This window comes from Rana temporaria, chromosome 3 (assembly GCF_905171775.1).
Source record: "Rana temporaria chromosome 3, aRanTem1.1, whole genome shotgun sequence".
Taxonomy (NCBI): domain Eukaryota; kingdom Metazoa; phylum Chordata; class Amphibia; order Anura; family Ranidae; genus Rana; species Rana temporaria.
The window spans coordinates 370,733,944-370,758,708 of NC_053491.1; the positions used below are offsets into that span (position 1 = coordinate 370,733,944).

The 24,765-nt window shown below is 42.4% G+C and overlaps 1 protein-coding gene across 15 annotated transcripts in view; it reads right to left on the reverse strand.

The window, feature by feature from the left end:
* The window catches only part of PLEKHA5 (pleckstrin homology domain containing A5), a 200,522-nt gene that overhangs the window by 13,420 nt on the left and 162,337 nt on the right, over positions 1–24,765 (reverse strand). For 11 of the 15 annotated variants that reach the window (XM_040345469.1, XM_040345468.1, XM_040345467.1 and 8 more), the window contains 8 exons: positions 22,643–22,723; positions 20,663–20,812; positions 16,423–16,524; positions 14,638–14,740; positions 14,436–14,482; positions 1,889–2,080; positions 617–737; positions 17–132 (listed from right to left, as the gene is read on the reverse strand). In XM_040345469.1, coding sequence (XP_040201403.1) covers positions 17–132; positions 617–737; positions 1,889–2,080; positions 14,436–14,482; positions 14,638–14,740; positions 16,423–16,524; positions 20,663–20,812; positions 22,643–22,723 — 912 coding nt within the window. The remainder of the gene's footprint in view (positions 1–16; positions 133–616; positions 738–1,888; positions 2,081–14,435; positions 14,483–14,637; positions 14,741–16,422; positions 16,525–20,662; positions 20,813–22,642; positions 22,724–24,765) is intronic. The other 4 variants (XM_040345473.1, XM_040345478.1, XM_040345480.1 and 1 more) reach the window with 2 other exon arrangements.

Here is a 24,765-nt window from a genome sequence, read left to right on the forward strand (position 1 = left end):
AATGAAGTTCACTTACCAATTTTGCCTCTGGTTTCCTACTCTTCCGTAAGGTGACATAAGATGCTATTGTAGTGGATTCAAGTGGAGGAGACTTTGTTCTTGGAGGAACAACACCGACTGGAAAGTGTGAACCTAAATGTAGCAACAAGTTATCATTACTGTCACAAATAATGTTTTATTGTGCAACTATACAAGATCTCTATACTCAGTATGACAATGCCCTGTTCTACATTTTCTCTGTGCAATATACAGTACATAAGGAATAATAAAGAAGCGGCACTCACATTGCCAAAATTCATAAATAATAATAATATTGTAAAAAAAAAAGGGGGGGGGGGGAACCCAAAGGTGAACCCTATTCGGACTTTAACGGCACAGTAAACAATAGAGATATATAGAAATAATATTAATATAAAAAAGACACATACATGATATAGAAAAGGACATAACAATTGTTAAAAATCATACATATGAAGTGCATATTATGTGATAAGAGCCGAGTGCATCAACGTGTTTCGCCATTAGGCTTCTTCAGGACGCAGTTCAGGATACAGCGATTGCAAGAGCAAAAAAGTATACTACTGTACATCAGACTACAAGCGTTTTCATCACATACCTTTGTTAGTTGTACCTTCCATGTCCAGAGTTAGATCCGTCTTGTCATCACCATTTGACTCATCCACTTCAGCCACTGTGGTCAGCTCAGGTTCACTCTTGTACAGTCTGTAATCCGGGCCCTGCAAGAAACCAGTAACGGTTATATTAGCTTAGTTCGGCTTTACTACAGAAGACACCGCCAAATAGGCCATCACATAGCAATATGGAGGCTGAATCACGATGATGAAAATGATAATGTTCACGAAAAATAATCTGCAAGACATCTTCATGGGTTACACGTTCTAGGTTTACTGTAAAGCTGGCCATACACAGATTGCATTCATTCAGCCTATGGGGGGGGGGGGGGGGGAATAAAAAATCTAAAGCTGGCCACAAATGGTTTGAATCTCGGCTGGTTTAGCAGGGACAGTCCGAGATTCGATCCATGTATGGGCAGGCTGATTGTACCCATCGATTGAGGTGGAGATAACCAGCATGTTGTATTTCTAGAGTGCAATTATTGTTAGCAACTATAGTCACTAGCAACAATCACTGTGTTCTCCTGGCAGGTGCGGCTCCCCACGCCCTCCCTTCAGAACACAATAGCTTTGCAGGGGGATTCCCCCCCATCAACACTGATTGGGGAAACTGAGCAATTTTCTTTCCTTCAGCCCAGGGTTAAAAGAAAGAAATGTACAGAATGCATGGTCTGCCCAAGTCCTTACATATATTAAAATACGTGGAAAGATTATCTAGGAATATAACCACCACAGCAAGGAAAACACAACAGGGACACAAGTCCTATATTTTATATACAAAATTTCCCAACATAAGTGTTACCCTCTCAGCTCATCCTTTGACAATGTAATAATTATTCAAACAATGTACCAGGCTTTCGTGACTATCTAACCACATCAAAACGTTGTATTTAGAGGGGTTTAGATTCTCAACCATATAATGCATTTTCGAATGAATAGTCAATATTTGGAGGAAATACAAGCAAAGTCCCGGACCGCATATAAAATGGAAACACAAACGAACACAGAGAACCAAAATGACAGATTTCATTCATTCAGGCTTCACCTCAAACTGATAAGAAATCAGCAAAACATCAACCAATAATATGGAAATCACGAGTAGCTGAGAGATACGTTTATTACCTGCATTATAGAAAAAGATTCATTGAGGAAATGGACACATATATTTGGAAGTTTACAGAACTGCATAAATGGGGGACAAGCATGACAATGGATGGATATGACAGAGAAATGGTGGCAGTTCAGTTCCTTACACAATAGGATCCATTTCTTTGATTAACCTGGATATGATGAGAGGTCTTGTCATCAGGGAGTTGGACTGGGCCCCGGCTGTAACACAGCAAGGACGAGCTGCTATCACTGGGTATAGGGGGAAGAATAGGAGCTGGATCGGTAAAGTCATAGGACCGAGGGAGCGGAGGACGTGGTGGGACAAGCTCCTCTTCCTGGAGATTGTAGAACAGGCAGTTTATTGAGAAGTACAGGAAAAGCACACATCTATCCCTTCCAGTATGACATCAAATCTGTCAGTATCAGACCAACAACATATTCCTTAACTACACAAGATATTTCTGACGATTAATAGCTCTGCCATCTACTAGTTTTTCATCACTTCATCAATATCACTGTCAACCGCTCCAGTCCCAGAGCCCCAACCCCCCTCCCCCCCATATATTTACATCCTAGACACCTAGAGATTTTATTTGGTAACAGGTTTGGGTATTTCTTTTTTGTTATACAAGTTTTAAATAGGGAAAAATCATTTAAAACGTTTCTCAGTTAGGGTCCCATTCACACCAGCCTCTGAGTAGCAATGCAGTGGCTAGTGTGCATTGTGGACAGGCCAGACCAGTAAATTGAAATAAAGACTGCACACAAAGCAGTGGTGTGCACTGGTTACTATTAAGAAAAGGCATTTTTGCCTTGTCTTGTGGAGGGACTGCACTGAAAAAGCTACCAACACAGTCCCACCACACTTAGTGTGAACAAACCCTTAGTGATCTCTAAAATTTGTGCATTTTTTTTGTGTCAGTCATTCGCACAGTAATTGTGAATGTAATTCAGAGGATCTGGTGTATTTTTTGGAACCTAGGAAGCAAAACAGAGAAAGGATATTTTTAACTTTTAAACTGATTTACATTTTAATAATTTTACATTTAAAAATGAGAAGTAGGGCCAAAGCTTTTTTGGCTCTACTTCTTCTGGAGATCACAGGAGTGCACTTCGTTCTGCACTCCTGTGACCCGTATTCAGCTGGCAGAGGACTAAATCCCATTGTTCTAGTATATGGATTGCACTACCCTGGTGGGTGACCTACAACCACCTGATCATGTGCAATAGTTACGGTTATCAACACCTATAAATAGCACCTTGTGCTATTCCTCCACAAGTTTTTACTATTAAATGACAATCCACCATGGATCTATATGAAAACATAAAAAAAAAAAAAAAAAAAAAACAACACATAAATATACCATGCACGTGTTAATGTGTCTTAATAGTGCTGTTTACATTTAAAAAAACGTGCACTCCCCTGCCACGGGTTCACAAAGAATATCGTGTCACCAATCCACAAATGAATAAATATATCTATATCTATCTATCTATCTATATATAAAACAAAAAAAATATAGTGTGGGGGAGAATTCCTATATGAATCCTCTTCCCTTTAATATAAGAGTCCCAATGTGATAGCCAGGTGCTCCTAGGCAATAATATTCCTCCTATGGGGTGTTCAAAAACAACGTGATTTCACCACTTCCGTGATTATCCCATCACCGTTAAAAATGGCCACTCACCAGATCCTACTCAAAAAAAAGCAGGATGACGCAACATACTTGCGAAATGCGTAGAGGCTGCTGATACCCATAGGACAACACGCTGATCGAAAAAAAAGGCTTGGGGGAACACGAGAGAGGAATGCTTTTTCCTTTACATGTTTGCATACATGGCTGGAGAAGCTTGGTGCCGGCATACAGGCACAACAAAACGTGAGTGCAATATATGCGTTGTATTTTAAACAAATACATTTTTTACCTACTACACTATGAGGGGCACTCTTTTTCTGTGAGTTTTTATAGAGAAAAAGAGACCATACTATTATATCCAAGACACTTGGCAGCTGTGGTGATGCACAATAGGAATGAACCAAAGGCATTTTTTTGAGTAGGATCTGGTGAGTGGCCATTTTTAAAGGGTGATGGGATAATCACGAAAGTGGTGAAATCACGTTGTTTTTGAACACCCCCATAGGAGGAATATTATTGCCTAGGAGCACCTGGCTATCACATTGGGACTCTTATATTAAAGGAAAGAGGATTCATATAGGAATTCTTCCCCACGCTATATTTTTTAGTTATTATATATATATATATATATATATATATATATATATATATATATATATATATATTTATTTTGTCATTATATATATATATTTCTTTGTGGATTGGTGACACGATATTCTTTGTGAACCCGTGGCAGGGGAGTGCACGTTTTTTTAAAATGTAAACAGCACTATTTAGACACATTAACACGTGCATGGTATATTTATGTGTTTTAAAAAAAATATTTCATATAGATCCATGGTGGATTGTCATTTAATAGAAAAACTTGTGGAGGAATAGCACAAGGTGATATTTATAGGTGTTGATAACCGTAACTATTGCACATGATCAGGTGGTTGTAGGTCACCCACCAGGGTAGCACAATCCATATACTATAACAATTACACTTTGGGCGAGTCACCATAGAGTGACTTGCACATTTCCTTGATTGCAGGAAACCATCCAACATAGAACAAATTTGTTTTTTCCATTTGCGCCAGTAACACTCGTCCCACATGACTAAATCCATTTGTTGGCTAAAGTCACTCAGCTGGTGCAGACCCTGGAGAGATTCAGACTTTAGTGTCGGGATACACCCAGATGCCTGGACTGGCAGCTGGCTTAGTGAGCCGCTGAGAGCCTAAGCCAGCTGCTCCCACCCATCCACAGCCCAGCACTGCAGTGAGCGCTGGAGGTGTATTGCAGACAGCCAGAGACTGGCAGTCACCGGCTCTCTGCTCACTGAAGACTGAGAAATGAGTGATCAGCGGTCTTTGCTCTCTCAGTTCTCTATGTAGAGGGGTCGTGGGAAAGATGCTGCATCGGATTTATGCTGCATCCTCCTAGGCGAGTATAAATATATATTTTTTCATATTCCCAAACCTCTCTTAGGCCCTTTTTACACTGGGGTGGTGTCCGGGGAAAAGCGCCGCTATTTTTAGCGGCGCTTTACTGCCAATTTCGCCGTGCATGGTTTTACCCACCACTAGCGGCCGAGAAAGAGTTAAAAACCACCGCAAAGTGCCTCTGCAGAGGCGCTTTGACGGCGGTATAGCCGCAGTGCCCCAGTTATTTCAATGGGCAGGATCGGTGGGGGAGCGGTATACACACGTATCCTTCACCGCTCCAAAGATGCTGCTAGCAGGACTTTTTTTATCGTCCTGCTAGCGCACCGCATCGCCCTTGGGGCTTGGGGCTTTTACACTGGAGAGACAGCAGCGGCTGTTTCAGGTTGGTTTGCAGGAACTATTTTTAGCGCAATAGCACCTGCAAAACGACCCAGTGTGAAAGGGGTCTTAATGAGTTTTACCAAAAACATCCCTATACATTACAGCATTCTCAAAACATTAAAATAAAGTGCTCAGCTTTGTAAATTTGCATTTTTGGTTTACCTGTAAAACCCTTTACCTTTTTTTTTTTTTTGAGTAACTCACAAAACACAGGGCACTTTGAATTTATGACTACTTTGGTTATGTTGCTACCTTCAGGTGAATGGACACTGGCCAAATAAGGCAGGAATTCCCTGCCCAAGAATAACCCCTCCTAGTTCAGCAAAGTCTCAGTTTTGTAGCAAGCAATGAGGAACAAAGAGCGGAGGGATCCCTGTGTCCTGTGATGTACTCCTACAAAAGGATTTTACAGCTAAACAAAAAAATCCTATTTTTTTTTATCATCCATACATCACAGGACACTTCATATTCATGACTACTCAGGATGTCCCAAGGCAATGAACATGAGGAGTGGGCAACAGAGCAACAAGGCCAACAGGCCCAAAACCTTAAAACAGAATGGGGAACCCCACTACAAGGCTTTTTGTCCCATGGACAGAAATACAGTAATGCCCTTTATCCTTTAAACAGGCAGAAAAAGAAAGTGAAATAGAGCTAAGGCATAATGTATGGACACCGCAAACTCCTGAGGATCCCTGGACCAGGATAAAACAATGTACAGTTTGTTTTTGAATAGAGACAGCAAGAGATCCACATCTGGTGTCCACCCACCACAGACAAAACTGTGCAAACGTCCCTGGATGATGGGCTCATGTTCCTAGTTTCAGCTGCCGATGGCCGAGAAATTCCACCTGCCAAATTTCAAAGCTGTGCCAGTATGTGAAGTTCTGCCCAAAACAAGTTCAGGTCCACTTCCTCCTTAGTAGGGTGACTTAGTTGATAGTTGATGCACTCCACGGCTGTGGCATTGCCTGACTGCACCATGATGAAGAAACCCTGAAGGTAGGCAGACCAGTGTAAAAGCCAGCCCATTTGCCCAATGTTCCAGGACAACTAACTGGAGTCAAATGCATTAGCATATCCAAGGACTCCTGATGTTTGTTCCGTACCAACAGGATACAGAGTTGAAGAGCACTGGAGTGAAACTGGGCATAGTGGACAGCTTTTTGATGCCCTCAGGGACTCCACCTGCAAGTGAAAAGACATGTCTTCTGCAGAAGCAGTGCTTTTGCCTGTGCAATGTTTAGGACTAGGCCTTAATAATCTAGATGTTGTGTCAGAACTAGAGATGACATTTGAAGGTTCAGCACCCAACCAAACCTTTCTAGGACTTGTACTGTCTGTTCGACATTTGATGTCAGCGGCTGAGCTGAATGCTCCCCCGAGAAACAGGTTGTCCAGGACTCCAGGTACCCCACAAATTTAGATTAATCCAAATCCTCAACAACCCCAAAACTGAAGCCAACACCTTGGTAAACACCCTAGGGGCTGTGGACAGGTTGTATGGCAATCCCCTCCTTCCCCCTGGGACAGCAGCCTTCCTAGATCTGTGCTAAAAATGCCTTTTCTGTGGCTTCAAAAATACCTTTGAGCACATTAAGTGGAGATAGGGAAAGCAGCAACACTCTTGCTTGAAATCTCTGGACACCACACTGCAGACCTAGTAGTTTGTGTCTTCCTGAGTCCAGGTGGTCACAAAGACTGATAGATGTCTCCCAACCTGTGCAAATGGTGGCACCCCTTCACTGTGAAGAGCATGTGCCTCCAGATCAAGAGACCTTGGGGTCCACCACCTTCTCATGGAACTGGGACATAGGCTTTGTCTAGAACCTGAGGCTAGCTGCTTATGAAAGGAACTCTTCCTGTATTCTGAAGGTGGCACCGGTTTATGACCCGTCGCCTGTATGATCACCTGTACTGCTTTCCATTAGGGACAAAAGTATACTTTAATCCATCGTCACCTTCTGGATGAAGGCATACAAATACTGGCCAAACAAGTTCTGACCCTCAAAAGGGCAGCCTCTTGATTTGCCTCTTACAGAGAAGGTCCGCCGAACACTTGAACCAGGGGATCCTTTCTCCTGGACAGACACTATGCCTATCTGGGAAAGCTGCCTTGAGTCTTTCAAGGCATCCACCAAGAAACTCAAGGATCTCTGAAAATCTCCCCTCCCCCATCCCTGCTTGCATAATTCTTGCTGAGTGTCTGTAGGACTAAAGCGGAGTGTTGACCCATGCAAGACGCCTAAGTGGCAAGTTACCTCCTATACATAATTGTCACAAGTGTCTCAAACTTACAAAGTACTGGAGCTGTAGGCGACTAAAGGTTCTCCTGTGGAAGAAACACTCTAGCCTGAGCTGTGTCTAGGACTCGACCCAGATACTCCAAACCACGTGTAGTTTCCAGCAACAGTATCTGAAGGTTCAGGATCCACTTCAACCACTATAAAGTCTGGGCAGTCAAAGCCACGTGGTGGAGCCAAAAAGTGTGCAGCAGAGCCAACACTGGAATGAGCACCTTGAAAAATACCTAAGGTACAGACAAAGGGTTGATGGGCTGGGCCACAAACTGATAGTGTAGGGGCCCCAAAGTAAAGCTTAGGAATCACTGATGAGCTGGGAAGATGAGGACATGAAGGTAAACATTATCGATATACATGTAGATAAAGAGTGCAGTGCTAAAAATATACTTGCAATATATAACATAATGCATATAACAGGTGCAATGATTAATAAAGTGCATTCAGTGCAATCAATAGTGTATGAATAATATAGGAAATCAATAGCAAAATACTGCATAAAAAAGAAATATGCAAAAATCTAAAATAAAACATGTACTAATTAAAGTGCAATAAATGCCACCAATTGTGCAAAACCTAACATTCAGCTACAGATGACTTTCAAGCATAAATATCAGTACAATATATAAAAAAGATGCAGATCTCTGCAAAAAATCATATGGTGCTAAAGTCCATGTGTAAAGTCCATTGCAAAACAGTGTTGAAATGACGATCTCTCAACCAGTTGTGTGACACCCATCACCAAAAGTAAAAATGGAGGCTTACCAAAAAGCCTGCGACCCCTCTTACTCAGGGGAAGTCATCCAGCGCTTGACTGGATCTCTGATCCATTGAAGAAAAAGCCCAGGTGCTCTCTCAGGTGTCCTTAATTGGTATACCAGAAAGCTCTAAACAAACCAGGAAGTAGTGCCAAAAACCATCAATGAATCAGCTAGCTGAAGTATACATGGAACAAAAGACTCCACATAGTGTGATACTGTATCAGCTTCAAATTTAATAAAAAGGTACACTTACATCAGATTAGTAAAATGCAGGCAGATAGATACATAAATCCAAACAAAACCCTTGTAAATGGCAAAATAGCGATCGCACATGCATAGTAGCGGGTGTACGTATCAGTCGACGTTCTTTTAATCATAAATTACATCAGAGGTTGATATATATCGATTATCGATATACACTAAAGCCAGAAAATCTTCCTAGTGAAGGGAGGCAATGACAGATTTGATGGATTGAATGCGGATATTCTGGGCTAGAATGAAGACATTCAGAGCTGGGGCAGCGTCGTCTTGATCCAGAATATCCAAGAAGTCGCAATGGAGACCCGATAACCTGTGGAAGATTGGAGGTGAAAAAATAAGAAAGGAAAAGGGGCAGGCGGCAAAATTTCAGTTTGTAGTCCTGGGATAACACCTCCTGCCCCCGGCATCTGAGATGCCAGCTGTCCAAGCGTTGCAAAGATTAACAAATAACAAATGTCCCTGTGAAAAGTAGGGAAAGTTCTCGATATATGGAGGTCAAGAGACTGGAGAAATGAAAGGAAAGGGATGCTGCTCAACAGTCAGAGAGGGAGAAGACTTTACAGTCTGTTTCTTCGGTTTCATCCACCGAGGAAGATGAATGCTCGTCACAAGTAGCATCTTTGATAATATTATCAAGAGCTGGTCTGAAGAGACATCCCTCAAAGACCACGCATGCCAAACACATCTTGCACGAAGGTTCTACAGTCTAGCACTGCCTATGTGCCCAACACATGAGATTACACACACACAGGAAAATAAATATCCTTCCATCGAAACCGTCACAGCTGAAGTTTAACACTACAGCCAACTTCTCCACATGTTCAGTAAGCAAGGGCTCAACTGCATCAGTGGTTAGTTCTCTTGTAAGAAATTTTGATCAATCAGGCATGGTCTGACAAAGTAAAATCGCAGCCAGGATTACATAAAGGGCAGGGACAGCCAGCAAGAACAGAGCTCTAGAAAGGGCTTGGAAGAGCTTATCGGCTGGGTCCTGGAGGATAGGTGCATCCTTCACTGGTATAGTGTCTGAAACTGACAGATCCATAGTAGGAACACACCAAGTTTGTACAAAATCCTCAAAACATAAACAAGGCTATTAAGTGCTTGACAAAGTGAATAACTTTCCAGTCCCCACCGAGAAATAGTTTTCAATCTCCATACGGAAACCGTGGAAAAGGCGCGTTAAGAGGGAAAAGTATTTGTAGCCTTAAAAGCTTTAAGCGACTCAAAGCTGGAGACAGCATTGGTAGAAGACAAATGGTCATTCCTCCATTTTGAAGTGATGCACACTGCATCAATAAGAGCCACAATGGTCTATTTTAATTTGGGAATAATAGCAATGGCTTGTAAATGCTAATGGGAATCAGTCAAGCCCTGCAGTGACTCAGAATCACACTCTGTAGCTGATAGCATAAAAGCTGCTAAGGCTGCAGGCAACTCAGATAAAGTATGTGTAAGACTGGGAGAATGCTTGAGGCCTCTGCGAACAAAGTCAACGAATAAATGTGTGATTTGGGCCATAAATTCTTGATTGACATGGTAAAGACCTGATGGAGCTGAAGAGGATTCTGAGGACAGAACAGGCTCTACAAGCAGAGGGCAATGCGATTTCAGGCTTCAGGCATTGGTACCATCAGGAGGTTTGATGCAGGTGGCCCCAGAGTTAATGAAAAGTCATCTGGGGGGCAACCAAAATCATGGAACAGCCATCTCCCAGTCTAGAATCAGACATGTTGCGACCTCCTGGCAGTGGGAAAGAATGTGAAATACGCATGACAACCACCCAGTGAATGAGAATAATGCTCATTCCCTCAGCATTACCCCTTCAATGGCAAAAAATCAACAAGGACTGGAAGTATAAGCGCCCATTGACCCATGTTGGCGAAGTAGCTCCCCCATGCTCTGCCTGACTGGCTTACTTGCTGAGTCTTCAGAGGAAAAAACAAGTACTGAGGCAATGTCATAGGGTATGGACCCAGAAAACTCTTCACATTTACATTACCAGAAGGGAATTTGAAAGACAGCTAATGTGGAACTCACATCGGCCACTTCCAGGCTATCCTGACCACACTTTATACAGTGCCTTGAAAAAGTGTTCATATGCCTTGATATTTTCCACATTTTGCCATGTTGCAACCAAAAACGTAAATGTATTTTATTGGGATTTTATGCGATAGATCAACACAAAGTGGCACATAATTGTGAAGGGGAAGGAAAATGATAAATGGTTTTCAAATTAAAAAAAAATAAAAAATATCTGAAAAGTCTGGCATACATTTGGATTCTGCCCCCAATTCAATACTTGGTAGAACCACCTGTCGTTGCAACTACAGTCTTTTTGTGTAGGTCTCTACCAGCTTTGCACATCTAGAGAGTTCGGTCAGATTGGATGGAAAAAGTCTGTGATTTTCAAGTTTTGCCACAGATTTTAAATTTGATTTAGGTCTGGAATTTGACTGGGCCATTCCAACACATGAATATGCTTTGATCTAAACCATTCCATTGTAGCTCTCGCTGTATGTTTAGGGTCGTTGTCCTGCTGGAAGGTGAAGTTCCGTCCCAGTTTTAAGTCTTTTACAGACTAACAGGTTTTCTTCCAAGATTGCCCTGTATTTGGCTCCATCCACCTTCCCATCATCTCTGACCAGCTTCCCTGGCCCTGCTAAAGAAAAGCATCCTCACAACATGATGCTGCCACCACCATGCTTCACGGTGGGGATGGTGTGATCAGGGCGATGTGTAGTGTTAGTATTCTGCCACACATAGCGTTTTGCTTTTAGGCCATAAAAGTAAAATTTTGGTCTCATCTGACCAAAGCACCTTTTTCCACATGTTTGCTGTGTCCCCCACTTGGCTTCTCGCAAACTGCAAACAGGACTTCAAATGGCTTTCATTCAACAATGGCTATCTTCTTGCCACTCTTCCATAAAGGCCAGATTTGTGGAGTGCGCGACCAATAGTTGTCCTGTGGACAGTTTCCCACCTGATAAAGTAATAAAAAGATATTCCCGCGCTGGCCAAGTCTAAAAGGTGGGGTACTGCAGCAAGCACTGAAGGTACCGGCACGTGTTCGTTACAGTCACGTAACTTCATCACGTTACGTGACTGTAACGAGCATGTGCGGGAACGCAGGGCACCAGAAGCGATATTGGACGAGTTCGCAACTGGTTTTTGATATGCCAGTCTGATACTTCACATTGTGAGTACCTGTTTGTATTATTGCTGCTGATTCCAATAAATGTTTTAAATACTACACTATCGAGCATCCCTCTTTACATCCCCCCATGCCCCAATGTGAGGTTATCTGATACAGATACACCAGGGACACTTAAAGGGGACTTTGATGCCAAAGTAAAGATACATACCAGCGGAGCCCGAGACGTCAGGAGCCACCATCATATGCCGTTACCTTACAGCGGTAAGGTAAGGGGACACCTATACCCCAAGTTGCACGGAGAACCAGCAACCACTTATCGGTAGCACTCCATACCAGAGATTGACTACTAGCACCAGCACCTTCACCCTGATCACTGTGCACACAGCCAGCCATCCAGCTTGCACCTTATAGACATTATCTGCACTACGTTTTTTATTTTATTCATTTTTTTTTAAATACATTAAGAATTTTAGTGTGAATATATTTATTTATGGTTGCACATGTCACATGATGATGCCATTTTAAAGATTTTATGAGTTGATTCTCACATCTATTTTGTGGTACACTTTTCACAGTATTTGGACACCTTATCAGTCCATTGTTTATACTGTCGCAGCTGATTATTTATATTTTATTGTTGCTATTTTGACCATTCATTTATTGCCTTTCAAGTGTACCTGTCACATAAGCACATTTGCACTTTATCATCTATTTATGCACAGCGCAGCACTACTTCTACATTTTTTAGTTTCCCACCTTAGCTGTGGATCTTTCCTTTCCCACTGACCAGATTCCATGTAAGTACCCAAGGTGGGCTCCTATGTCCCATCATTAATTTTTTCTGACCAATTACCAGATCAAGTAATCATACTCTATATTATAGATCTTGTAGATGTCCTGAGCATCAGCCCCTTATGAGTGTCATTATACACGAAATGCGTCGGGCAGATACATGACCCAACCGCATCAACTCAGTTGACAATATTACTATTTATTCATGTTCTTACTGGTTTTATATCTCTTATATTTTTTTTCAGTGCTTGTTGCCTTATGACATCTACACATATGTAAACTCATTGTATGTATTAATTTATCCACACAGACCACTATGTGACGCCTGGCTATACACTGATGTACCCTTGTTGCCTATATTGTGCATGCCCATATTTTATGTGTGTGTAAATTTAAGGAACAGCATTTATTAGAATGTTGTTTCTCTCATATGATTTCTGTTTGGAGATGTGTCATGCTTTTATGATTAATAAAATATGTACCCCTTTAACACCTGCACCATGCCTACAGTCTCACTCAAAGTCCCAAACTCCTGTATTATTTTCTTGAATCAGGGATGGAGGTGCACCTCATATGCACCTCATTTAAAGTCCCTAACTTCCCCCCTCTTCTTCCAGAGTTGCCATGGGCCTCCTGGCTGCTTCTCTGATTATTGCTCTCCTTGTATGGCCTGTCAGTTTAGGTGGACGGCCATGTCTTGGGAGATATGCAGCTGTGCCATACTCCTTCCATTTTCGGATAATGGATTGAACAGTGCTCCGCGAGATGTTCAAAGCTTGGAATATTATTTTATAACCTAACCCTGTTTTAACCTTCTCCACAGCTTTATCCCTGACCTGTCTGGTGTGTTCCTTGGCCTTCATGATGCAGTTGGTTCCACTAGATTTTAGCCAGGGGGTATAAAAGTAGAGGGCTATTAACAAATGTATTTGTTTTCAGATATTTATTTGTAAAACAAATTGAATACCATTTATCATTTTCCTTCCACTTCACAATTAGGTTCCACTGTGTGTTTTTCTATCACATAAAATCCCAATAAAATACATTTACTTTTCGGTTGGAACATGACAAAATGTGGAAAATTCTAAAAGGTGAATGAATACTTTTTCAAAGCGATGTAGCTGTGATTAAATAGCATAAGCTCTAGCAGCAAAGTATAAAAGAGTTTTGATTTTAGAAAAAGGAAATAAAAAAGTGCTAGCAAAAAATGTGTTAATCTTTAACACAGCAGGGCTACAGAATAAGTGTCCATTTCCTAGGACAGTAGCAAAACACATGCTGGTGGAGGGAAGGGTTATCATGGGCTGGCCTACAGTTTTGTTTGCCAGTATCAAATCCTCTGATAAGTGGCAGTATAACCTGAAGGTTAAAGACTTCCTGTTTCTCTAATTGAGGAGAAAGAAAGGTCATTATTGCAAAGATTGGTTGTTTCAATGTTAACCATAACGGAACTAATCTGGTCTGTCCTATTTAATGTAGCAGCTCACAGACATGCTACTGATGTCTCAACACTCCCTTTAAACACAGAAATGCTGAAGCTAAAACTATCTCTTATAGACTGTGCTGGAGAAGGATCAACCACTAAGGAGCTGCTTGATTTAGGTTTAGGACTAGTGCTGCAGCACAGCTCTCATTAATAAGGATGAGCTCCGGCGTGTTCGCATTGAACACGTGCGGAGCCCGCCAGAAAGTCGGCACCCGCGCTGCGCTAATCACAGCCAGGGAGACATTTCCCGATCTCTGCAGCCGAGCATCGGGAAATGTCTCCCTGGCTGTGATTAGCGCAGCGCGGGTGCCGACTTCCTGGCGGGCTCCGCACGTGTTCAATGCGAACACGCCGGAGCTCATCCTTACTAATTAACAGCTGACGGCTACACCATTAAACACTGAGCCGATGAGACTACCCCAAATTCCTTTCCTTGTTCAGACTTCAGCTTTCTACACAAAACAGCACCCAAGCCATGTGCCACCTACCTCACTGGTGCTCTTCCCTGAAGAAAATAAGTTAGAGTCAGAAGCACCTGCAAAAGAACAAATATAAAGATCAGTTCTCTTCCACACAATGGATATGCCTCCTGTCCAGCAATCTAGAGAGAAGAGACACGTTCCCTGCCTGTAATGTATGAAGACTTCATGGACCTCACACAAAATATGTAAACGGACAGACATTACCCACCTGCTGATCTTTGCTGCTTATGTTTGCTCAGTCCCTCCATCACGTCTTGGATCCTCCAGATCTCTTTCTGCATTTGTGCCCTCTGAATGCCAGCCGTCTCTGTCTGTTCAAACCAATTACATGTCATAAATAGAGAGTTATGAGGAGTAAGTGATAAGAAAGCAATCACTAATGTAGGGGGGAATGTGGAGGTTAATTTTCACTGCCAGTGCCCAACTATTCGGAGAGGGTCAAGGGGTGGTGGTCTGGGTTAAATTTACATCATACACGTCAATGCAAGGGAGGGGGGAATGGGGGGTTAAAGGGGTGTTCCAGGCTTTCTTTTTAGGTTTATTAAAAGTCAGCAGCTACAAAAAGTGTAGCTGCTGGCTTTTAATAAACATACACTTACCTGTTCCCCAGTCCAGTGACGTGCCGCTGGAAGCCTAGTTTCGGTCCCCCCTTCACCGCCGTCGCCTCCACTGCAACTGTGGGCACCTGGCCGTGACAGTTTTCAGGTTCACGGACAGGCACCCACTGCGCATGCGCGAGCGGCGCTGCACCATTTGATTGGACAGGCGATTGCCTGGGACCTGTCACGTGTCCCAGGCGATTGCCTACAGGGAGGGGCTGCCAAAAGGCGATTAGAGAATTCGCCTTTGCAGCGCCTCGGCGGAAGGAGGAAGTGGGACAGAAAGTCCCACTCCTCCTGAAGCCCCCACTCCCTCCCCCAAAAAAATGACATGCCAAATGTGGCATGTAAGGGGGCGAGGAGTGGATTAAGCGGAAGTTCCACTTTTGGGTGGAACTCTGCTTTAAGTTTCACTGGCAGCAATTACTGGGTGTTATTATTGCGTCTACTGACGCCAATTCCTGAGGGTTATTATAGCGTCCACCAGCACCAATGTTTGGGGTTATTATTGCATTCACCGACACCAATGTTTGGGGTTATGATTGCATTTGTCGACACCAATGTTTGGGGTTATGATTGCATCCACTGCATGGAAGTTATTATTGTGCTTACTGACACCAATGCTGGGGATTATTATTGCATCCACTGACCCCAACGGTGGGGGATAGTATTGCTTTCACTGGCACCAGTGTTGGTGGTTTTTTATTGCATCCACTGACACCAAAATTGGGGGTCATCTTTCAAGTCACTGACACAAATGCCGAGGTTATTTGTACTCCAAATCTTAATAAGCTTAAAAAAAAAATGCAGATGGACCAACATTTATGGACAATTAAATGCAAAATTGTTCCGCTATTGTGCAGCCCTCAGGAACTGTTGGGGCTGAACCCAAGGCATCACATGATTTTCAAGTTGACTACCACTGCTCTAATGGGCAATATAGGACTGTACCTGGAACTCCTCCTAGGGCATGGAACAAGTAAAAACTCTAATGGATAAAATAGATTGTACCTTGTCCTCTTTCCTAGAGTGCAGGTCATGTGACCCATCTAATAGGCAATAGAGACTGGAATTCTCTCTAGGGATCGGGACTCATGACAACCCCTAATGGGTAATATAGAACTGTAATGGGTAATATGGAACCATACCTGAACATTTCTCTGGGGCCCAGAACATTCAACACGTCTAATGGGTAATGGTCTAATATAGGACTATTCTTGAACCTTTCTTTGGACCAGGATATGCGACACCTCTAATCATTAATAAAACTAAACCTGGAACTCTCCCCCCAGAAACCCAGACATATGACATCTACTGAGTAACATAGGGCTGTACCTGGACCCCCATAGGGACCAGGACATGCAACACCTCTAATGGCCAATATAGAACTGTACCTGGACCTCCCCGAGACGTTCCAATCGTTCCCTCAGCTGGTTTCTGGCAGTGGTGACTTCTCGCTCTAACTTGTCATAATCTCTCCAAGCTCGTTCCAGCTCCTGCACAAAACACAACCAATCTAAGATTTCTCCACCATTAGGTTACTAGCCTGAAAGTAACACGGCACAATGGTATGGACAGAAAATGTGCTCAGAGGAACTTCTACATTCACCAAATGTCTGCACACATTTCTGTAGAGACTGATTGAGACCGTGAAAAATGGGGAAGAAGTATTAATTATAGTAGTATTGCAGAATGTATAGTATCTCACAAAAGTTAGTACACCCCTCACTATTTTGTAAATATTTTATTATATCTTTTCATGTGACAACACTGAAAAAATTACACTTTGCTACAATGTAAAGTAGTGAGTGTACAGCTTGTACAACAGTTTAAATGTGCTGTCCCCTCAAAATAAAAACACACAGCCATTCATGTCTAAACCGCTGGCAACAAAAGTCAGTACACCCCTAAGTGAAAAGGTACAAATTGGGCCCAAAATGTCAATATTTTGTGTGGCCACCATTATTTTCCAGTACTGCATTAACGCTCTTGGGCATGGAGTTCACCAGAGCTTCACATGTTGTCACTGGAGTCCTCTTCCATTCCTCCATGATGACATCACAGAGCTGGTGGATGTTAGAGACCTTGTGCTCCTCCACCTTCCATGTGATGATGCCCCACAGATGCTCAATAGGGTTTAGAACTGGAGACATGCTTGGCCAGTCCATCATTTTTACCCTCAGCTTCTTTAGTAAGGCAGTGGTCGTCTTGGAGGTGTGTTTGGGGTTGTTATGTTGGAATACTGCCTGTGGCCCAGTCTCTGAAGGGATGGGATCATGTTCTGCTTCAGTATGTCACAGTACATGTTGGTATTCATGGTTCCCTCAAACTGTAGCTCCCCACTGCCGGCAGCACTCATGCAGCCCCAGACCATGACACTTCCACCACCATGCTTGACTGTAGGCAAGACACACTTGTCTTTGTACTCGTCACCTGTCTGCCACCACACACGCTTGACACCATCTGAACCAAATAAGTTTATCTTGGTCTCATCAGACCACAGAACATGATTCCAGTAATCCATGTCCTTAGTCTGCTTGTCTTCAGCAAACTGTGTGCAGGCTTTCTTGTGCATCATTTTTAGAAGAGACTTCCTTGTGGGACAGCCACGCAGACCAATTTGATGCAGCACACAGCGTATGGTCTGAGCACTGACAGCAGGCTGACCCCCCACCCCTTCAACTTCTGTAGCAATGCTGGCAGCACTCATACGTCCATTTCACAAAGACAAGATCTGGATATGATGCTGAGCATGTGCACCCAACTTCTTTGGTCGACCAAGGTGAGGCCTGTTCTGAGTGGAACCTGTCCTGTTAAACCGCTGTATGGTCTTGGCCACAATGCTGCAGCTCAGTTTCAGGGTCTTGGCAACCTTCTTATAGCCTAGGCCAGGGATGGCAAACCTTGTCACCGCAGATGTTTTGGAACTACATTTCCCCATGATGCTCATGCACTCTGCGGTATAGTTGAGCATCATGGAAAATGTAGTTCCAAGACATCTGGGGTGCCAATGTTCACCGTCACTGGCCTGTGCCATATTTATGTAGAGCAATAATTCTTTTTCAGATCCTCTGAGAATTCTTTGCCGTGAGGTGCCATGTTGAACTTCCAGTAACCAGTATGAGAGAGTGAGAGCGATAACACTAAATTTAACACACCTGCTCCATATTCACACCTGAGACCTTTTAACACCAACGAGTCACATGGCACCAGGGAGGGAAAATGGCTAATTGGGCCCAATTTGGCCATTTTCAGTTAGGGGTGTACTCACTTTTGTTTCCAGCGGTTTAGACATTATTGGCAGTGTGTTGAGTTATTTTGAGGGGACAGCAAATTTACACTGTTATACAAGCTGTACACTCACTACTTTACATTGTTGCAAAGTGTAATTTCTTCAGTGTTGTCACATGAAAATATATAATAAAATATTCACAAAAATGTGAGGGGTGTACTCACTTTTATGAGATACTGTATATCAGTATGGTGGTAGCATTGTAGATTGCAATAGAAGTATTTTTTACTTTGACTTTAAAATCCTTTTCTTGGATTACAATATAAGACCAAGCTCCTTTAAGTCTTGACCATAGGTTAGACGCTGCCAGATGAGGACACTGGCAAAGTTGTTAGACAGCCCATATAACCCCCCTGTTCAAAGCAATCACCAGTTTTTTTTCCGCAAGCAATCTGATGGGAAATGCCAAGACAGAGGAAAGGGGGTATCCTATGTATTGTTCGCAAAGAAGATTTTTACAGACATATAGCACAGGACATGGTCTCTTAGTATTGACCATGGAATAAAGTTTAGGGTTGGGCAACACAGCATCCAAAGCCAATAGATCCAAATCAAGGAAAACTGTTTGCCAACTCAAAGAGTGGCTTGAAGCACCTTATGACCATAGTTAGAGTAAGCAGAGGCCTGGATACCCACCTGGTAAAAGTTCACAAATGTGTTAACAGAGGACAAGGTAGTGGCCTTGCAAATTTGTGAAACAGATGCCTGGTGTTGAAAAGTCCAAAAAGCACTGAATAGGTTCAGTAAGTCTTAAAAAGAAAAGAAGGATTCCTATTGTTAAGATGCAGAACGGCCCCTGCAAGAGACAGCAGGCAGGACAAGAAGAAAGTCTGTGGTTTGGATGTAAGCAGTTGCAGAGAGATAAATTCGCAACTGCAGGTATTACATCTAAACAATGTAGAGAGATCTCCTTGGGGTGTTTTGGTGCAGGCAAAGAGAAGATTCATTTGAAAGGAGGAAACTACCCTTATGGAGAAAGGAGGAACAATGCCATCAAACCACCTTGCTTTTATGAGGAACAAGGAAGTTTTATTTAAAGCATAAGGCCACCAGTTCCCATCTTGATGAAGTTATAGTCATGAAAAAAACAAACTAATGCCAAGACTTGCCCTTTTAAGGGTGCTCAAAGGGCAAATGTTGCTCCAGCCCAGACAGGAGAAGGGACAAAATCTGTCACATATAGGGTGAAACTTAAAGGATAACTCCACTTTTGGGGGAATTTCCCAGCCTGCTTAGGGAGTTGCTCCATCCTGGAACCAGTTCTGTGTCTGTGTAGACTGGGGAGCTTGATATCTGTCCCATGTGGCAAACCTCTAAAACAGAGAGATAGGTGCTGGAGGGCAGCACCTAGTTGATAGATAGGGAACCAGGATGTGTAGGAAGTGGCCAAGTTGGCAAGGATTTATTGTCATGTTTCTTTTGCTGACGTTTGTTTATTGAATATAGTGTAAATAAACCACACCTTTGTTTTTTTCACCTGCAATGCTGCTTGCTGTGCCTACTTTTGTGTAGTGAACTCATTCAGGGGGTCACACCCCCCCGCTGCCGAGCTAACCCCCCCACAATAGGATAACGATGAGCTGCTTCTACAGGCAAAACACAAAACTCCTGTAGTAGCAGCGATTTTTAAGCCAGTGCATGGAGCCTAAAGAAAGCTACCATATTTTAATTTTCCTTTAAACATGATACTATTTCCGTGTATAAAGGTTTAATTGCAGAGTTAACTGAGCCCAGTAATGATGCATCTCAGTATGCTGGCTATTTGTTGCCCAACAAGCTGGAAAATCTCCGCACAGCGTGCGACTGAGCACAATCTTAACAAAATGGCGGCAGTAGTGAAATAGAAGACTGCCATGGTCAAGGGTTGTTTTCCTCATTCTAGGACCGTATATTAGGTTGCATTTATGCTGTGAACCAGTCAGTCATTCTGGATTGACAAAGTCTCCAGGGTCAAAAACAAGTTTGTATAGCTCCACCAATTTTACTAAAACAATTAACCCCTTATTTTCTAGATTTGTGATGAAAGTGAAACATGCAGACGTTTCTGTATTAAGACGGTCTGTTCTGCATTGCAAGCGTTCTTCAGATATTTCAGTAATTCTCATATGTTTAAAAATCTGAACAAAATGCAGCAAACAAGAAAAATCAATAGCTAAGAAACGAAAAACAGGTGTTAAAATCTTAGGCATAGGGAAACAGACATGTGAATGGATCCCAGGATACACCACAGACTGAGACCTGAATTATGAAAAGGGATACAATGTAGTAGATTGTGCAAGACATAAAAAAAAAATGTGGTGTCAAAATGGTGACCGCTGGTGGTGGAGGAATGTAATCCTTACCGTGGTGGCCCGGGACACTTCCCGACATGTACTGAGCAGCCCATTCTGAAGCTCGTCTCTTTGTATCACCACATTCTGAACAGCTGCTGGATTGTCGGTGTTCATCTCAATCTCCTGGCTGGCGGACAGCAGAGCTTGTTCCAGGGTGTACTAGGAGGACAACAACATAAAACCGCTGCACGATACCAGAATGCTATAAACACTCTAAACAATAAAAAACAATTATTGTCACAATTACCCCTGAGGAAGATACGCAATACTCCCAGTATCGACACGCATTGGGGAGGGGACAGGATGGTGCAGGAGACAGAAAATACGTCTCAGCACGGAGAGGACACACCAATTCAGCGGTCACAGCTTTTTTTTGGGTCTCTAAAGAGTGGTGCGCTCAAGAACCCATGAATTGTGAGTACCCTATTTAAAGTGGTTATAAACCCTCTCTGACATGTTTTACCTACAGGTAGGCCTAGATTAAGGCTTACCTGTAGGTGTTTGCAATATCTCCTAAACCTACACGGTTTAGGAGATATTTGCCGCATGCGCGCCATAGACAACGGCACAGGCGCACTGAGAAGGTCGGTTTTATCAATGGATAATGCCGGCTTTGACCGCTCCCACGCGCATGTGCGGAGTGACGTCATCCGGCCAATTAGAGCGCCGGAGCGGCAATACCCAGAAGTAGCCTTCTGGAGAGATGTCTGCGGCCAGAGGGGGAGACGAGGACTGCTTCGGGGACTTCGATCTAAGGTAAGTAATGCATAATAAGCTAGTATGCTAGTCATACTAGCTCATTATGGCTTTGTCTTGCAGGTTTTTATTTATTTTTTAAATCTATTTTTGGGTTTACAACCGCTTTAAGGGATTATTGTTCATTAATAAAAAAGTAGTTTAAACGATATTACACTATCCAGTTTCCTTTGTTATATATGTATGTTGAAAATATGCTAGCAATCAGCCCAGGATGCCATTACAGACACTGAACCCAGAGGAGGTTCATATGCATGTTTTGACCAAGCTTGATTGCAAGTTCACACGCTTCAAGGTGAACGCATTTACTGAAGGGGGAGCACCTGAGTGGACACAAGAACACACCTAATATCACCACCACTTTTATGGATTTAGAGGGGTTGTAAAAGTTTGTTATTTATTTTCTAAATAGGTTCCTTTAACCTTGTGCATTGTTGGTTCACTTACCTTTTCCTTCACTTTCCCTTCTAAATGTTTTTCCTCTGTCTGAATTTCTCACTTCCTGTTTCCCCTCTATAAGCTTGCCCCCATAATCCGAGCCATTCTGGCTGGGGGTTAGTCAGCATGCTTGTCCCTTCCATTCCTGCGGGGAGATGCTGTGTTCACATTGTCTCCCTCCAGGGATGTAGTTCCAAGGTAGGGGGCGAGCACGCTGACTAACCCCCAGCCAGAACGGTTTGGATGATGGGGGCAAGCTTATAGAGGGGAAACAGGAAGTGAGAAATTCAGACAAAGAAAAAAACATTTAGAAGGGAAATCGAAGGAAAAGTTAAGTGAACCAACAATGCACTAGCTTAACGGTACCTATTTGGAAAATAAAAATGAACCTTTCCAACCCCTTTAATCAATGTGTTTTGGAGTAGATTTCATATATTTTACGCGTGTCTGCACTTGCATGGAGCACTTTAGTGCACTGGAACACTTAAATATAGTATTTTGAGGACTTAAAAAAGGACTGTCACTACTATATATGATGATAGGAGGTCAAATATTGTAGTATATCGGTGCACAGTGTCACTTAATTGATATACGTTTTGTCACTAAGGCACTTTTATATATTGGTTATCTTTATAGTTTTTAAATATTTGAGTACATGATTTATAGTGATTTGTGATAGCAGAGAGGGAAAGAGTAATTTATTATGGACATCACTTGTCATTATTAAGACAGCGCAGCACTTTCTCTTTTCATAAGCTAGAAACACTGGTCGTGACCAGTAGATGGCAATCTTACCTTCTCTTTATGCAACTGCTGCAGCTTCTGTTCCAGAGCCTGGACCACTTTATCCTGCTCGCATAGTCGGCTCAGCTTGGACTGAAAGGGGGAGACAACTATAAATACAGCAGAAATGTAGGGGACTCACAGCAGACAATAGGACTATGTACACTGAGCAACAGAGACACTGTCAATAAAATGTTAAGAGGAAGCCCAAATCTTATCTACAGGTATTTTTTGGATGCATTTTATGTAAAAGCAAAAACAAGGCATTTTGACTTACCTGTAAATTCTATATCTTGGAGTACAGTACGGGACATGGGCAAAATATTCAACGACCCCGAGTTATAGACTCAATCAGGTGACTGGACAGCTTTTGAGGACATGCCCACTGGGTGCTTTCCCTGGACCCCACCTCATTCCGTGAGTCCTCAGTTATAGAGCAAGCAATGCAGAGTAACCCAGGATAAAAGGGAGGGTCGTATGTATCTTGGACTGTGCTCCAAGATATAGAATTTACAGGTAAGTTACAGATCCTCTTATCTTAATCGTACAGTTCAGGATACAGGCAAGGTATTCATAGACCCTGAGACATCCCTAAGCAATGCATGAGGAGGAAGGGCAGCAATTAGGCAAACAGAACTGTGCTATTATGCCGAACAACAAGGACTATGCAGCTGGGCGTCCTGATGTCAAAATGCCCAGGAATCGCCCATCAATCTGGTATAATGGGCAAACAAAAGCCCAGGAGGAGATTTCTCCATGACAGTGTGAGCTTTAGCAATCAGATTTCTTATCCATCTCACAATGGTGTACTTGGAAGCACAACATGCATTGCATGAAGTACCAAGGTGAGCGCCCACCCAGAATCCAATGCCTGAAGCAACAATAACAGCCAACCCCACAGCGTTGGGTCCAGCTTCCGAGGATGCGCCAATACAAATGCAACGCTTCTACCTAAAGTGTTACTAAACCCAGGACCCTGCATTCACTATATCTGGTCATACACAGAACATGGAAATGCAGTTATTTTAGTAAACATAAACTGCTAAATACCATTTCTTATTAGCAGTATATAGGAGTCTTGTGACTTCCATCAGTGTCTGGTTAAGCTTGTGCCGATTTACCCTGCGCTGATCACATGCACCCTCCCAAGAAAAGAAAAAAAAAAAAAAAAAACACAACTCTCTAGCAATACACACCAAACTGAGCATGTGCAGCCATATGCCTAATGCTCTGTTCTATTGAGGACTGTGGAAGAACGGGAGGATCAGCGGAGGAAGGATCAAAGAGCCTTTATACACAATGTAGAGGATTAACCCCTTAGGTTTCACAGTGAGTATAGCAAGCATGCTTTACTGCATATACACACCGTTTTTACGGTTGTGGGTTTAGTAACACTTCAAGGCAGTACACTGATTGAAGAATTCAAACTTAATATAAATAAATAACTTTTTAAATGTGGTTACGCCAAGAGTGATTTCTCTATAAAGCAAAACCGGTCCATCACCTTAGGACACTAGCACAAAATGAAGGACTCATGGAGTGTTGTAGGGTAAAGGAGAGGTGTCCTATCACCTGAAGGAGTCAGCTTATAACCCAGGGTCTACAATTACTTTACTTGTATCATGTACTATACGATTCAAATTTATTTTTTAGGTGTACAATGGGTACAGAAAAACAACCCAGTTTTTTTTTTTATCCACCTGTATTTATTCTGTGCAACTTCCATGTCAAAGATATAATACCAACACGGCAGAATTTTTTTTTTTTTTTTAAATATTCAAAAACAGAATCACTGGAGTTAGAAAAAGGATCACCCCTTGTGTCAGTATTTTGTTGAACCACCTTTTGCATTAATTGCAGCCTTTAGTCTGTTGGAATATGTCTATACTAACTTTGCACACTCTTCTTTGCAGAAATGCTCGAGTTCAGTTAAATTGGATGGTGACTGTTTGTGGACTGCAGTCTTCAAGTCATTCCACAGATTTTCAATGGGGTTTAAAAACATTCAGGCGAGTTGTGATAATGACATTGGGTTGTTTTTTTTTAAATATATATATATATATATATATATATATATATATATATATATATATATATATATATATATATATATATATATATATATATATATATAT